Source organism: Pituophis catenifer, unplaced genomic scaffold (genome assembly GCF_029215685.1).
Source record: "Pituophis catenifer annectens isolate HBS135680 unplaced genomic scaffold, rPitCat1.0.hap2 SCAF_2, whole genome shotgun sequence".
NCBI classification, from domain to species: Eukaryota; Metazoa; Chordata; class Lepidosauria; order Squamata; family Colubridae; genus Pituophis; species Pituophis catenifer.
The window spans coordinates 7,628,952-7,644,993 of NW_027256882.1; the positions used below are offsets into that span (position 1 = coordinate 7,628,952).

The window sequence follows — 16,042 nt, forward strand, 5'->3', positions numbered from 1 at the left end:
ATGATTTTCAATATTGAAGTGGTTAATAAAAATCACCAGCTCCTGCGCAATTGCACACTTGGCTACAACATTTATGACAACTATATGAACACCCTTGGCACTTCAGAGGCATTGCTAGGTATGCTTTCTACTGGAGAAGCCAACGTTCCCAACTACAGCTGTGGAAGGATGGACAACCTTTTGGTGATTTTTGATGGAGCTCACAAAGACATCTCTGTCCAGATGTCAACATTAGTCAGCCCCTACAAAGTCGTCCAGGTTTGTGTTTGTGTTTTTCTATCAGGTAAAGTGAGTGGGGTGTTGGGGTGTGAGTGATAGCTCCAACCATTTCTTCTCTATAGAATTCAAAATCTGCTTTTCATTATGACCTTTATGAAGATTTCATGGCTGGGGATTTAGGTAACAGTGGGGAGGGAGCAAGGATCAAAATGGAAACATCTACTCATGAGACCATCCTCATTGCTTTGAGGGCTTTTACCGCACACTTGTGATGGTGAGGAGAGGCTCTGTGTTCAATCAAAGTTTCTTCTGGACAATAGGAATGTGTAGCACTAGTAGAAAGCTGACATTTCTTTCCCGGATAGAATAGAATAGAATAGAATAGAATAGAATAGAATAGAATAGAATAGAATAGAATAGAATAGAATAGAATAGAATAGAATAGAATAGAATAGAATAGAATAACAGAGTTGGAAGGGCCCTTGGAGGTCTTCTAGTCCAACCCCCTGCCTAGGCAGGAAACCCTACACCACTTCAGACAAATGGTTATCCAACATCTTCTTAAAAACTTCCAGTGTTGGAGCTTTCACAACTTCTGGAGGCAAGTTGTTCCACTGATTAATGGTTCTAACTGTCAGGAAATTTCTCCTAAGGTCTAAGTTGCTTCTCTCCTTGATTAATTTCCATCCATTGCTTCTTTTCCTACCCTCAGGTGTTTTGGAGAATAGCTTGACTCCCTCTTCTTTGTGGCAACCCCTGAGATATTGGAACATTGCTATCATGTCTCCCCTAGTCCTTCTTTTCATTAAACTACACATACCCAGTTCCTGCAACCGTTCTTCATATGTTTTAGCCTCCAGTCCCCTAATCATCTTTGTTGCTCTTCTCTGCACTCTTTCTAGCGTCTCCACATCTTTTTTCCATTGTGGCGACCAAAACTGAATGCAGTATTACAAGTGTGACCTTACCAAGGCATTATAAAGTGATATTAACACTTCATGTGATCTTGATTCTATTCCTCTGTTTATGCATCCTAGAATTATGTTGGATTTTTTGGCAGCTGCTGCACACTGCTGGCTCATATTTAAATAATTGTCCGCTAGGACTCCAAGATCCCTCCCACAGTAACTACTATTGAGTGAGGTACCATATAGTGTACCCGTGCATTTTCTTTTTCTTGCCTAAATGTAGAACCTTACTTTTTTCACCGTTGAATTTCATTTTGTTAGATAGCGCCCAATGTTCAATATTAGCCAATATTAGCTAAATGATATTAGCCAAAGTAATGATAATCTCAAACATGAATTAACCATTTTATAAAAGAGTTACAAATATGTAAGCCAAAATGTCAACTATTTTTTACCCTAAAATGCTCATGTTCAAATTCATTGTTAAATTTGTTAAGAACAATTCTACCAGATTTACAATTCAATAAATATCCCAACTCTATAGGCAGGTTCATTTACACATATAAATTATAATTGCCATACCCATTTGGGTCAAAAATGGCAATTGTAGTTCATATATACTGTATAAAAAAGGGAATTAAAAGGACCCTAATTATTCATGGCCCATTCTCTAACAGTTATTCTGACTAAATTATATGCAAACTTCCACTTGAGTAGAGTTGAGGGTAGGTGGATGAAAAGTGCATTCCTTGTAGAAGCTCCAGCAGTCTTCAAGCAGATTTGATTTACTATTGGTAATTGCATTGCCTTGAACCATTAACTATAAAAACATATCAGTCAGAGGTAATAATGGTTTGCTGTCTTTATAGCATTTGACACAGTAAACCAAGAAATATTATGGAGGAAACTGATTGCCCTTACAATGGAACTCAGAATGTTGACCCTTTTCAAAGCCCTTTCTACAAGCACTGACAGTGAGAAAAATTATATATAATATAAAATATAAAATATAACAGCCGTGTCCGGGGGGGGGGCGTTTGCCCAGGTCTGCCTGGTGCGCCAGTTGTGCCCTTATTTGGACCAGGATGCCCTACGCACAGTTACTCATGCGCTAGTCACCTCCCGTATTGACTATTGCAACGCTCTCTACCTAGGGCTGTCCTTGAGGACCATCCGGAGGCTTCAGCTGGTAAGAATGCAGCCGCACAGGTCATGATGGGTGGTTCCCAATTCGCCCATGTTACACCTCTCCTGCGCGACTTGCATTGGTTGCCAGTTGCCCTCCGGGTGAGATTCAAGGTGCTGGTGATGTCCTATAAAGCCCTACATGGCTTAGGTCCAGGATATTTGTCGGACCATCTGCAACCAGCAACAGCTCCCCATCACCCGGTGCGCTCTCACAGGGAGGGCCTACTCTGGGTGCCGTCGGCTAGACAGAGGCAGAGCTTTCTCAGTGGGTGCTCCCACCCTCTGGAACCAACTTCCTCTGGCGCTCCATTTGACCCCTGACCTCCACACCTTCCACCGCGACTTAAAGACATTGTTGTTCAGCCTGGACTGGTGTGGTTAACATGTATTTTAACACACTTTTATTAGATATTTTATAGTTGTGAGCCGACCTGAGTCCTGCGGAGATAGGGCGGCATATAAATAAAATAATAAAATAAAATAAAATAAAATAAAATAAAATAAAATAAAATAAAATAAAATAAAATAAAATAAAATAAAATAAAATAAAATAAAATAAAATAAAATAAAATAAAATAATAAAATAAATATAAAATAAAATAAATATAAAATAAATTAATCAGTGGAACAGCTTGCCTCATGAAGGTGTGCATGCTCCATTACTGGAGGTTTTCAAAAAGAGCTGGACATTCATTTTGTCTGGAATGACATATGATCTGCTATGTGAGAAGAGGGCTGCACCAGAAGACCTTAAAGATCCTTCTGTCCCAATTATTCCATATTCTACATTCATTTGTTTGAGAGTGTGTTTTAAGTCAGAGTTCCCTAATGTTTTTAGCTTTGTACACCGGGGCGGGGTGGGGGAGCAGAGGGGGATGGTTTCATCCAAGAGGCCGAGTGAGGATGCATCTATGAACATTTGTGCTTGCTGGCTGTTTCTGCATCCCAGTTGCAAATTTCTCCCAGCGACACTAGTAGGTGTGGCCCATAGATTGGGATACCCTGTTTTAGGATCAATGGAGCCATAAGAAGTAGGACTGATCCTTACCAAAAGGTAAGACAAGGGTACTGCCCATATGACATTTGGGTTTCATATACTGTTAAGAAGACTTGACTCCTATTCTCATAAGAATTATCTGATTATTGATAAGCCAAAGTCAAAGGTTATGGTCTTTGGAAAATGATATCATTGCCATATAGGGCTATTCGATGATGAGCCAATAGAGCAAGTTCATACCTTTTCTTACCTGGGGTATTTTTCTCTGTGACTAGATCTTGGCTCCCTCAACATTAAAGGAGCTTATGTAGACCAAAGGCCAGGCCACTCATGCCCAACACCTGTCTCACCTCACATCAACAGCTCTGGCAGCCCCATCCAGCATGACTCTGCAAGGCCGCCGGCCCCCTTCTTCTCCTGGCTCAGACAGAACGGGCGGCCAACTGTCTGCATGGGCATTTAAGTAGGGCTTATTATGGGGGCAGAGCTTATATTAGGCACATATGTAAAAAAAACCATGCTAGGTCTTATTTTTGGGGAAACAGGATATGTGCATGAGAAAAAAGTTGGATTCATTAAAAGCTAAAAATTGGAAGTTGGTAGGACCCTAAATATAACCAGCACTTCATTGCTTTTTACAGCTCAGTAATAGAATTGCTTCAGAGGCTCTGAATGATAAAAGTCAATTCCCCTTTTTCCATCCGATGCTCCCCAAAGGCGGTTTCCAGTACCCAGGAATTGTTCAAGTGCTCCTCCATTTTGGATGGATCCTGATTGGTCTCTTTGCTCCAGACACAGAGAAGGGGGAGAATTTCATGAGGACTTTTACTCCTATGCTTGTCAAGAATAGAATTTGTGTTGTTATATCACAACAATTCTCAGAAACTGGACATACAGCACCTCTCAGGGGTGCCCTCTCCAAGTGGAAACAAGTCAATGTCTTTGTTCACTTCATAGAATTTGATCCCATTTTTCCTAGAATTCTTCCTTTCCATTCAGCACTTGAAGGTTTGCCAGGACCCATTGAAGGGAAAGTCTGGATCATGACAACAATTGGAGTGTATTCAATGACAAGGGACAAGTGTCTCAAATACGTCCATAGTATTTGGAGCTTTCCTCTTCAGTGGAAAGAGAATTGGGAAAAAGATAATGCCTATAAAGATGATTTCCTTGTGGAGCCTGAGTTTCAAGATGAATATTTTCAATGTTCTCTTTCAAAAAATATCTTTTCTGTCAAAGGTCAGAGAAGATGCACCCAAAAAACACCACTAGATACCCAAAAGAAAAAGAACAGAATGTGGATCGGAAATACAGGCTTTGCTTATACTGTCATTAAGATTCTGGCCCATGCCATAAACGCTGCAATGTCCAATGTCAAGAGGAGAAGTAAGGAGGGAGAAGAGAGATTGGGAACTCCAAGGCTGCAACCGTGGAAGGTATGGGGTCCCAATAAGGATCCATCAAACTAGATTCCTTTTCAGGGTCTTTGGGGCTCTCTGAGCTTGGTTGTTTAAGATCTTAAGCTTCTGTACAACATCTGTTAACTTATTGCAAGAACAACCTGTATATTCAAAACATTGTTCCCAGATTCCTTCTGATTTTAAGATCCCTGTAAACCAACATGGCTCTCCTCCTTGTTGTCTTTCCTCAAGGCTAAAAGCAGCTCCTTTGAGCCCTTCCTTGCCTATTTTGTCCTTGCCTAAAGCTGATGAATATTTTGTGCAATGTCTTCTACAAATGTTTCCTACAAGAGAACCTGGTATGATTCCACTGGATCATTAATGACATTATCGTCAAATTAATAACATGGTTATTATCATATCATTAAAATATTACTACTACTTTATTATAACCAGTAACCCATCTACATACAGAATAATTTGAGAAAAACTACAAATGAAATCTTAAAGAAAGATAAAGATTGTAGCTGCCATTCATTTGTTGTTATCCAAGATACAATCATGTATCAAGTCCTAGATGCTAAAATTTAGTTTCCAACTGAACTTTACTTAAGCACCTCTCTCTATCATACTTTTATTTTGTGAAAGCTGGGAATTTTTTTAAAGGAGATCAAAATAATTTTGTTCAAGCATTATTATAATTTTTGCAACCCAAAAGAATAGTTTATCAGAGTTTCTAGGAAAAATCAAATCCAGAAGCACACACAGATAACTGATTCAGCTGGATTCATTAACATCTTTATATACATAATAGATGAAGTATTTACAATACCAATAGTTGATTCTTCTTCAACGTAGTAGCAGTTACAACATAAGGCAGGAGAGAACATTTATTTATTTTATTTTATTTTTGAATTTGTATACCGCCCTTCTCCCTGAGGACTCAGGGCGGTGAACAGCCAGATAAAAACATCAGATACAAATATTAAAACACATTTAAAAATATATATAGATTTGGCCCCATTAATTAAAACGATAAGCAAAACAGAACAATTAAAAAACCCTTAAAAAGAAATTAAGCCAGCCCGGCTTGTTGAAAAAAGAAAGTTTTAAGGGCACGGCGGAAGGCACTGAGGTCATGGATTCTCCTTATCTCAGGGGGCAACTGATTCCAGAGGGTAGGTGCCCCGACAGAGAAGGCCCTCCCCCTGGGGGCCACCAGCCTGCATTGTTTGGCTGATGGCACCCCGAGGAGGCCCTCTCTGTGGGAGCACACGGGTCGGTGGGAGGTCGTCGGTGGCAGTAGGCGGTCTCAAAGATAGCTAGGCCCTATGCCATGGAGCGCTTTAAAGGTGATAACCAACACCTTGAAGCGCACCCAGAAGACCACCGGGAGCCAGTGCAGTTCACACAGGAGCGGTGTTACATGGGAGCGCCACGCTGCTCCCGTCACTACCCGCGCTGCTGTGTTCTGGACCAGTTGGAGCCTCCGGGTGCTCCTCAAGGGGAGCCCCATGTAGAGAGCATTGCAGTAATCAAGGCGAGAGGTTACGAGGGCATGAGTGACTGTGCACAAGGAATCCCGATCAAGAAAGGGCCGCAACTGGCGAATCAGGCGAACCTGATAAAAGGTCCCCCTGGTTACAGCCGTCAGATGTTCCTCCAAGGACAGCTGCATATCCAGGAGGACTCCCAGATTGCGAGCCCTCTCTGTGGGGGCCAAAGACTCGCCCCCAATGGTCAGTGATGGAGTCAACTGACCATATTGGGATGCCAGGAACCACAGCCACTCAGTCTTGGAAGGGTTGAGCTTGAGCCTGTTCCTCCCCATCCAGATCCGTACAGCCTCCAGGCACTGGGACATCACTTCAAGGGTATCGTTGGGGTGGCCTGGGGTGGAGATGTACAGCTGAGTATCATCAGCGTACTGATGGTATCTCACCCCAAAGCCACGGATGATCTCGCCCAGCGGCTTCACATAAATGTTGAACAGGAGGGGCGAGAGGACCGACCCCTGAGGCACTCCACATATAAGAGGCCTCGAGGTCGGCCTCTGCCCCCCTGCCAACATGAACTGCGACCGGTCGGAGAGAAAGGAGGAGAACCACAGTAACACGGTGCCCCCCATCCCCAACATAGTTTCATTTCAACAGAGCAGACAAGCACACACAGACTGCCTAGTTTCAGTTTCAATTTTCTGCACAGACTCAGAAGCTGTAAACTAAGACACGCACTGGCTCCAGTCTGTCTCAGCTCCCAATTGGCTGACTTAGTTGCTATGCCTATTCATTGACTGATCTTGTTACAATGTCTCTGCCAGCTCATGAATAATCTGACATAGTTTATCTACTTCCTTTATTAATGAAAATATAGAAGAATCAATAAGCAAGGTTCTATTGTTTTTCATAACTCACCAATTTTATCAATAAAATTAAAATTTATTTGAGTACAATTTTAAAGATGCATCCACTTAGTTATCATGCCATCCAATGCTCAATTAACTAGATCCCCATTCATCATATCATGAAGCATTTTGTTAATTCTTTGCTAAAAACATGTTTTACCCCCAATATTCACACAATGTGTTAGGAAATGATAATAACCTAACTTGTTGGGTTGGCAATATATAAACCCTCAATATAGCTTTAAGACTGTATTGCTGTATTGCATCATACTGTGTCCTGATTGGTTAGCTCTGTAGCCAATGTCCTTAAGAGGGAGCTTGAAACATGCTGATCATAATTGCTCTTTGCTGATTGTTACTGCTATTTGCTGTGTTTGCTACTATTTGCAACTGTTTATTGTGTATGACTACGATGACTGGTAAGAAGACTTTGTTATCGGAATGTCCCTGGGCTATTGTTTTACTATCTACTGCTTTATCTGTGTATGACCTGGACTGTTTATTGGACTGTGCCTTATTACTATTTTCTAAAAAGTAAACACAACTCAGTGTATCTGTGTGCTTGCTGTTTATTCGCAAGTGCTCTCAATCGCTTTCATGTGCACACCTTTGCTACTCAAGTGTTGCTCTGCGAATTCCTTAACACAATGTATTAAGAAATTTTAATTATATGTGGACCAGAGAAAAAGATGGGGGAAGGATCAGATAAGATGGGGAGGGGGGAATGAACCCGCAGCTGTGTAACAGTCACAGAAAGAAATTCAGAGATAATTTTTTGTAACTGTCAAATGAGGTGATGAAAAATTTCTACTTTCACGCTTGCAAGATTCTGATAATATAGATCTACAATAAAATGGAATTAGTTCGTCAGATCATTTCTCCTGTCTGCTCTACCTGAATGAAGTTTGGCCTTGTAACTTTCTTCTTAACAAATCTTTAATTTCTGGTAATCTCCCTGTTGTTTTCAAGGAGTGTATGAATACTCCAGTTATTTTTGGGATTTTCTTCAACTGATATGTGACCTTTCCTAAAAGGTATAAAATTATAACTGACATATTTTGTCAATTACACCTTCCCACTATACTTTTTGACAATATATTGTATGATTGACAACTATTACTGAACCTTTGTTCTTATGTTTTGAAGATAGTGGCAACACTTGTTCTCCCAACTCACAATATTTACAAGTTAAAAAACCATAGAAGAAAGATTCAAATGTAAAAAGACATAAGAATTAGAAACCAAGACTTCTGTTTTTAAAATTCCTGGATGTTTCCATTGTAGTTTCATCCATTCCTAAAGAAGAAGGAATTGTACAATCTTTCTCTGCTAAAAGTGTACTTGGATCAAAATGGAGATGTTGTAGCAGATCTGGACATCATTAGTAGGGTGGTTTTGCCCAAGGACGATCCCATCGACAAGGAATTGGGGAGTTTTGAAAGGCAGAGACTTACAATCAACCAAGATGTTTTGTCACAGCTAAAGTTGCTCAACAAGGTGGGGAAAATATTGATGTCTTTTCTCTTTCTTCCAAATAATTAGGACCCATTTCAAGTGGACTAAACCTAGTCAAGAAAGTGGGTAACCTTCACTGAGAATTGAATGTGTGGAGTAAAACATTTATAATTTTCTTAGACAGATAGGGAGGCTTCAGTTCTATTGACCAAGATATCCTTCAGATCTATAATGCTGAGTACTGCTATAAACTGATTCAGCTATATCCAAAATGAGATTTGGGGTGATAATTATTTAGGACACAAATCTTTGCCATTTAATATCCTTCCTGCAATTTAACACCATAAAACAGGTGAGAGAGGGCCTCATATGCTGAAGATTTTCATGTAAATACCTTCTGGTACACTTGTTCCTTGTCTTCAATTATCAAAGATGAATCAATTCTGTTGACTTCAGGTTTGGGCTGAATCTGATGAAATGGAATGAAGATTGAATGGCGGTCCTGTTGGTTCAATTGGGAAATAAGCTTTATCATGTCCTGGTTGGAGTCAGGGTCTCCTAAAATTGCAGGTCTAGAGTCTGTGATGCTTTTAATCAGCTGAGACCATAGTTATACATGCCTCTCTTTAACCCCGCTGGGATAGTGGAATTGAGGAAGGAGGTCCAAGGCTTTCCGTTCTCATGAACGTATAATGACTGTTCTGATCTGTGAGCTTATTTATTCATTGATTCAGTACATTTATTTGCTGCTCATGATAATGGCTTGAAAACTGAAGTACTGAAGCATGACTTTGGTGCAAAAAAAATAAATAAATAACAATAATCCTGATATGAGAAGCAATAAGGGACAATTTTGAGGGAAATATTACTTAGATTTTGGCATTGGCTTGTAAAAGTGTACTTCATCTGAAATTTCCTTCAGTGCAATTGTTTATTTTGACTGTTAGCTACCTTAGGATATACTGAGATGGACCAAATCAAACTAATAATAAATATGAGTGTGTGTTTCTCTGTGGGTTTTTGTCACTTGATTGTAGTCTTTCAACAGAAAGGAACTTGTGTTGGATATCCCTTTCTCACACAGGGCTCATACCAGTGTTGGGTTCCGACCAGTTCACCCCGGTTCGGGCAAACTTGTAGCAGTGGCAGTGGGAGGCTCCATCCACTTTTTGTCTTAACTGGAAGATAATTTTGGACTGTTTTCAAGGATAAACAGATTTGCAATGTTTTATGTACTCCAGGAAAAAAACTTTCCAGATCCCACTGGTCAGAATTTTCTTTCTTCGTCACAGTTTTATTCTAATAAATCTAATGGAATAAAAACTTAATAAATCTTTTACAGTAAAGTTTACTTCACAACTTAGTATGAGTGGATATCTTATTTTAAAATCATGCCTATATGAAGAAGAGAGGAATGTGTTAATTTCACCGTGAGGTGGAAACCCCTGGTTGTTACTTGATGCTTAAATATTTTCACTATTTCATCCCTCCAGTCTTTACTAAATAAAAAGGTACTTTTGTTTGCAATCGGATATGCCCCAAGAAAAAAGGAGGAACTAAATGAAGCATCTGCTTGCAATTGTATCTCATGTAACTATTTGGAAGTATTCAGAGATTTCATATTTGCCTATGTGAAGCCCAGAGACTACTTTTCTAATGTTCATATCTATCTCCATCTTACATGGATGATGAGTCTCAATATATTTTCTTTCTCATTTCTTCTTTTTCTTCTCAGTCTCTGCCTCAGTCCAAATGTGTGGAAAAATGTCAACCTGGATTTGTGAAGAAGGCTCGAGAAGGAGAGCCATTTTGCTGCTACGACTGCCTTCCTTGTCCAGAAGGGACCATCTCCACTCAGGAAGGTGGGTGACACCATAAGGAAACCTACTGGGTTCATCCAGACCACTTGTATCAATATACATCTTAAAGACATATATAAGTTTGATGGTTTTGTTCTTATTTTCATTGTATCCAATTTCTTCCATAATGGGAGGGGTAAGAAAAAGATTTGGATGGATGAGGTAGGAAGAAGGATGTTGTGGATTGGTAGGAAATCTCTCTTTTATTTACCAGTTTGGACGTGTCTTTCCATATTTATCTTCCTTAGGAATATTTGAATCCTTTGTAACCTGAGGAATGATTTTAAATCAATGGTTTTGCTCACCTAACCTGACTTTACATTACAGGCCCAAAGATACATCAATCAACCATTCATTTCATCAGTTAATCTGTATGAAGATCATCAATCCTTCTAAACTGAAATATCTAATTGAGTTGAAAGAACAATGAAAACCAAACAGAAATTTCACCATAAAATCACCAAGTAGCTATTTACTTCCCACCTTTTCTTATTTTTCCAATTTTCATTGTTGTTAAATATTGAGATACAAACAATTATAACACCAACAAAAAAGAAATATAGATGTGATTCTGAAAGGGAAAAAAGGACTACATTAATATACAGTATTGGGATTAAAAGAAACAGAAAGGAGGGGGGTAATGGAGAACTAATAAAAGACCAATCTACTTAATTTCCATTGACACCAATGTTGAATTCGTTTTCTCTTTAAATTTGTTGCCAAGTCTAGTGAGTATAGAAATATATTGCTTCATCTTCTCCTTTTTATAGAGTAAAAAGATTTTGAAGGTAACAAATTCAGTTCCTCTTCTTGAATTCCTTCATGAATTAATTTCCTTAAGATCTCTTTCCTTTCAAATTTATTTATATGGTTGTCTATTTCAGACATAGGGACTTTTGGTGGCACACAATTAAACCACAAATTAAAAATTTAAACAATGAGAACTAAATGCTAAGAAAGCAAGAGAGGAATCCATCAAGATGCTACCTACCATGCAACCATCACACAGGACTCTGTTGTTAAGGGATCTCCAGGACTATTGGAAACTATTACATTTTAAGGGATTTCTAGAGGGCCTTATAGTCTGCAGATACTCTAAATTTCAGGGTTGTTAATGATTTTTCTTTTCCTAGAAGGGGCTGTATGACTTACTTTGAAGTAAGCAATTGTGCACTTCCTACTAAACACATTCTCCATGTCAGACAACTTTTATCTTGTGCTCCATATTTTTAGAGAAGTTTATTGGGAGCATGGTTGGTGGGTCAATCATCAGTAACTGAGTTTTAACATTATTGGGATAAACATACTGTATTTTTCGCACTATAAGACACCCCCCCCCCCCAAAAAAAGTGGGTGGAAGTCTCTGTGCATGTTTGAGTGAATATTGTGGTGGGCGGGAGGTGGCTGATGCTGGAGCCTTCACCGCCGAGCAGCTGATTGGCGGTTGGCTCGGCATCCCGGAATACCACCTATCTAGATTCTAGGTGGTGGGGATCACCACCATCACCACTGCCTATTGCCACCCATTTGCCACTGCCCGTTCGCTGCTGCCCATTTGCCATCACTGATTGCCGCCATCCATTCACCCGAGCCCGATCGCCACTGCCCGTTCACTGCTGCTCATTTGCTGATGGATGTTGATGAACAGGCTGCGGTGATTGTCAGTGAACGGGCCACAGAAAATGGGCGGTGGCGAATGGGTGGCAGCGAATGGGTGGCAGCGAATGGGCAGCAATAAGTGGTGGTGGCAATCCACACTGCCTAGAATAGCTGATTGGCAGTATTCTGGGAGGCCGATCCAACTGCGAATCAGCTACTCGGCCGCGAAGTCTCCAGTGTTCCGTGGCAGCGGCAGCAGCTCAGCTCAGTTGACCGGTGGTAGGCGCAACAGAGCAGACCTCCGACGAGCCACGTGCTGAGCCTGCGATAACATGCTGAAGCTGACCAAGCTGTTGGCTGTTTGCTGCAAGTAAGCTAGCTAGATGAATACCAGATGGATGCTGGGAGGCAGAGGTAGAGTTTTTTTCTTGTTTTCCTCCTATAAAGCTATGACCAATAAATGAATGAATGAATGAATGAATTGAATGAATAAATAAATAAATAAATAAATAAATAAATAAATAAATAAATAAAAAACCTCAAAGGGAGGTTTTTTTTTTTTTTCCCCTTCAGTCAGTTTTCTGTTCCAGTGTTTCTATCCTATACTCATGTTGCTCTTTAAAACCCATCTGGAATTTATAGATGGTCCAGAATCCAATGGCATGAACAGTGTTTCCTTATGTTCTTCCATGGTACACCCCTATTGTGTAAGCTGCACAGGCTCCCCGTTTCTTTTCAAGTGCAATTAAATTCACCTTCAATCCCCTCCATGAGACAGAACCAGGGTATCTGCAGAGCTTCCTCTCCTTGAGGGTATCTGTTTGTCCCACCAGACCAGATATAATTGGCGTGCAAAAGATCTGTTCCCTAAAAGATTCAATTGGCCCCCAACAAAACCTCTGGAGACTTGCTACATCTCTCAGGCATTTGGGCTGTGGTAAGCTCAGTGCAAGATAGGAATCTGATGGATTTTCTCAGAGAAGGGAGGTGGTGGCACCATATGTTTCTTCTTTTAATTTTATTTTGTTGTTCTTGTTTATATAGTTTCATCTTATTTCATTTTTGTTGTTGTTTTTATAGGTTGTATGTATTAGGGTTTTTTTGTTTTTGTTTTTGTTTTTGCTAGTGTAAGAATATACTATTAGTGAGACTTTCCTGTCCCTCGGTATCATATCTCATCCAAAGGTTTTCTTGAAATTTGAAAGACAATAAAAGAAATATTACTTTGTTTTTTCAGATACTGAAAAATGTACCAAGTGCCCAGATGATCAATATCCAACCAAGAACAGAGTCCAATGTATCTCCAAAAGAATAACCTTCCTGTCATATGAAGAATATCTTGGAATCATCCTTGTGTCATTTGCCCTACTCTTGTTCCTAATCACAGGCCTTGTTTTAATCATATTCCTTCAATACCTAGAAACTCCCATTGTCAAAGCCAACAACCGGGATCTCTCCTTCATCCTCCTGGTCTCCCTCCAGCTTTGCTTTTTGTCCTCCTTTTTCTTCATTGGCCAACCAAAAAAAGCCACCTGTCTTCTCCGACAAACAATGTTCAGCATTGTCTTCTCAATAGCTGTGTCTTCTGTGTTGGCCAAAACTATCACAGTGATGCTGGCCTTCCTGGCTTCAAAACCAGGCCACAGGATGAGAAGATGGTTGGGGAAGAGCTTGGCCAACTCCATTATCCTTTCTTGTTCTGCTGTCCAAATTTTCATCTGTGCCATGTGGCTGGGAGTTTCTCCCCCATTCCTGGACTCTGACATGCACTCCCAGCCTGGAGAGATCATCCTGCAATGCAACGAAGGCTCTGTCATCATGTTTTATGTTGTCCTGAGCTACATGGGTTTCCTAGCTATCATATGCTTCACAGTAGCTTTCTTGGTTAGAAACCTGCCTGGGGCCTTCAATGAAGCCAAGCTGATCACTTTCAGCATGCTGGTCTTTTGCAGTGTCTGGATCTCCTTCCTGCCCACCTACCTGAGTGCCAAAGGAAAGTCCATGGTGGCCGTGCAGGTCTTCTCCATCTTGGCCTCCGGTGCTGGGCTGTTGGGTTGCATCTTCTTCCCCAAGTGCTACATTATCATCCTGAGACCAGATCTAAATACTAAGGAACATTTGATGATAAAAGTAGGGAACTGACAATGAAATTATTTCTTATGCTCACAGTTCATCATTGGTTATTGATAGCGATTGTTGTTGGTTTGTATGCTTCGTTTGCCCCTGTTTGACAATATAGGTTATTTAAAATCCAAGGAAATAAAAACGGTTACGTTAATCAAATTAAAATCTAAAGTAATAACCAAACAATAAAATTAATTAATAATTAATATTTGTATTTTCCCTTCATGGTTCTTTCCGAACTGGTATTTCAATTCAATCCAGGTCTGATTCTATTGGGAGCAGAAGGGTTAGTGTTAGATGATACAGTATTGCAACTTCAAGAGCTCTATTTGGGTTTGGTGCTCCTTCTCAGCAATCGTCATTCATTTGGCTCTGATCAGCTTTCACCCTCTTTGTAGCTTCCTCTCTCTTAGCCTCCCATTCCACCTTCTCTGGGCTGAGGTGCTGAACGGACTTTCTGCCTTCTAGTGAGAAATCTGTAACAGACATCTTTATAGCCTGTGCCTTACTGAGAGGGTTGGCATACTGATACTTCCAATCATTTCTCAGGTGTGTGAATGTCCTAGCACTACCTGGCCTTTCCATTGTTGCCAGTTTCTAGGGGAAAAAATAATAAAGACCTGTGGTCGGTGTGTGACCTCTGCTGATTGTCAGGGGAATTTTAAAAATACCCTCTTGATTCCCTGGTTACTCTCTAGTGTTTACTATCCTACTTCTACCACCATATAATAATGGAAAAGGTGACCTCAGGGTTGAGCCTGCCCCTCCTCTGAGCTACATCATTTCTGAAGTGACCCACTTATGGGGGAACAGCTATTGCCCAATTTGGTCTCCTTGCTCCTCCCCTCTAACCTTCTACGGAACCAGAAGAGGATTGAAGGGGAAATCCTCACCTACCTTAAATGCCTGTAGTTAGAGTGTGACCTCTTCCAGTTGACAGTGGGAAGAAATCTTTTTTCTTAAAGGAGGGGAAATTCTTCTATTCTCTGGAACCTTCCAGTGTTCAGTATCCTACTACTTGTGGAATCAGGTGTAGGACCCAAAGCAAGTAATGAACTCCCACTGCAGTGTTTATTTGCACGCTCTGTGAGACACCCTCAAATAATATTGAGAAATGGCCCTCACACAACAAAGAGACGCGACTCCCGAGTATGCATCTCAAAATGGTAGGAGAGATTAATGCATAAGTCACAAACATATTCATAGCTAAAGGATGCTAAATTATTATAAGTAAGTGAGCTCAGGTTCCTTCTTCTGCCTGTTTTCCTTCAGGGAGGGAGGTACTAAGGCAAAAAAAGCAATCAAGCAATAAAAGAGGGAAGAAAACATACATCAAAAGTCTCCTCCATTTGACCTTCTACTGGTTAATTGTCCTAATCTCTTTAACTCCTGGTTGTATCTCTTCTTGATTAGTTTCCATCCGTTGTTTCTTGTCTTGCCTTCGGGTGCTTCAGAAAATAAGTTGACTCCCCTCCTGTTTGTGGCAGCCCCACAAATACTGGAATATGGCTATCATGTCTCCCCTAGTCCTTCTTTTCTCTAGACTGGCCAAACCCAAATCCTGCAACCCAGTGGTGGTATTCAGCCAGTTCTATCCGGTTCAGACGAACAGGTAGCGGCGGATGCGGGAGGCTCCGCCCACCTGCCCGGACATCATCACGTCCCATTTTTGAAGCTCTGCGTATGCGTTCGCACATGCTCACATTTGCGAACTGGTAGCGAAGATAAGTGAATACTATCCCTGCTGCAACCAATTCTTCATATGTTTTTGTCTCCAGGCCTTTAGTCATCTTAATTGATTTTCTCTGCACTTTTTCCAAGGTTTTCAACATCTTTTTTTTTTTTTTTTTTTGTAATGTGGTGACCAAAACCTATAAAGAAAAGATAAA

At 40.5% G+C, this 16,042-nt stretch overlaps 1 protein-coding gene across 1 annotated transcript; it reads left to right on the forward strand.

Moving 5' to 3' along the window:
* LOC139309793 (vomeronasal type-2 receptor 26-like) lies at positions 1-15,065 on the forward strand. The gene is made up of 4 exons (XM_070933999.1): positions 1-258; positions 10,307-10,433; positions 13,450-13,970; positions 15,021-15,065. The coding sequence occupies exons 1-4, from the start codon at positions 1-3 to the stop codon at positions 15,063-15,065; spliced, it is 951 nt and encodes a 316-aa protein (XP_070790100.1).
* Positions 15,066-16,042: the final 977 nt, after the last annotated feature.

Excerpts from the sequence above, each read along its gene's own strand:
- LOC139309793 (XM_070933999.1), top strand. The coding sequence starts at position 1 with ATGATTTTCAATATTGAAGTGGTTAATAAAAATCACCAGCTCCTGCGC. Across the intron at positions 259-10,306 it reads GCCCCTACAAAGTCGTCCAG|TCTCTGCCTCAGTCCAAATG; the intron begins GTTTGTGTTTGT and ends TTTTCTTCTCAG. Across the intron at positions 10,434-13,449 it reads GACCATCTCCACTCAGGAAG|AAACTCCCATTGTCAAAGCC; the intron begins GTGGGTGACACC and ends TTCAATACCTAG.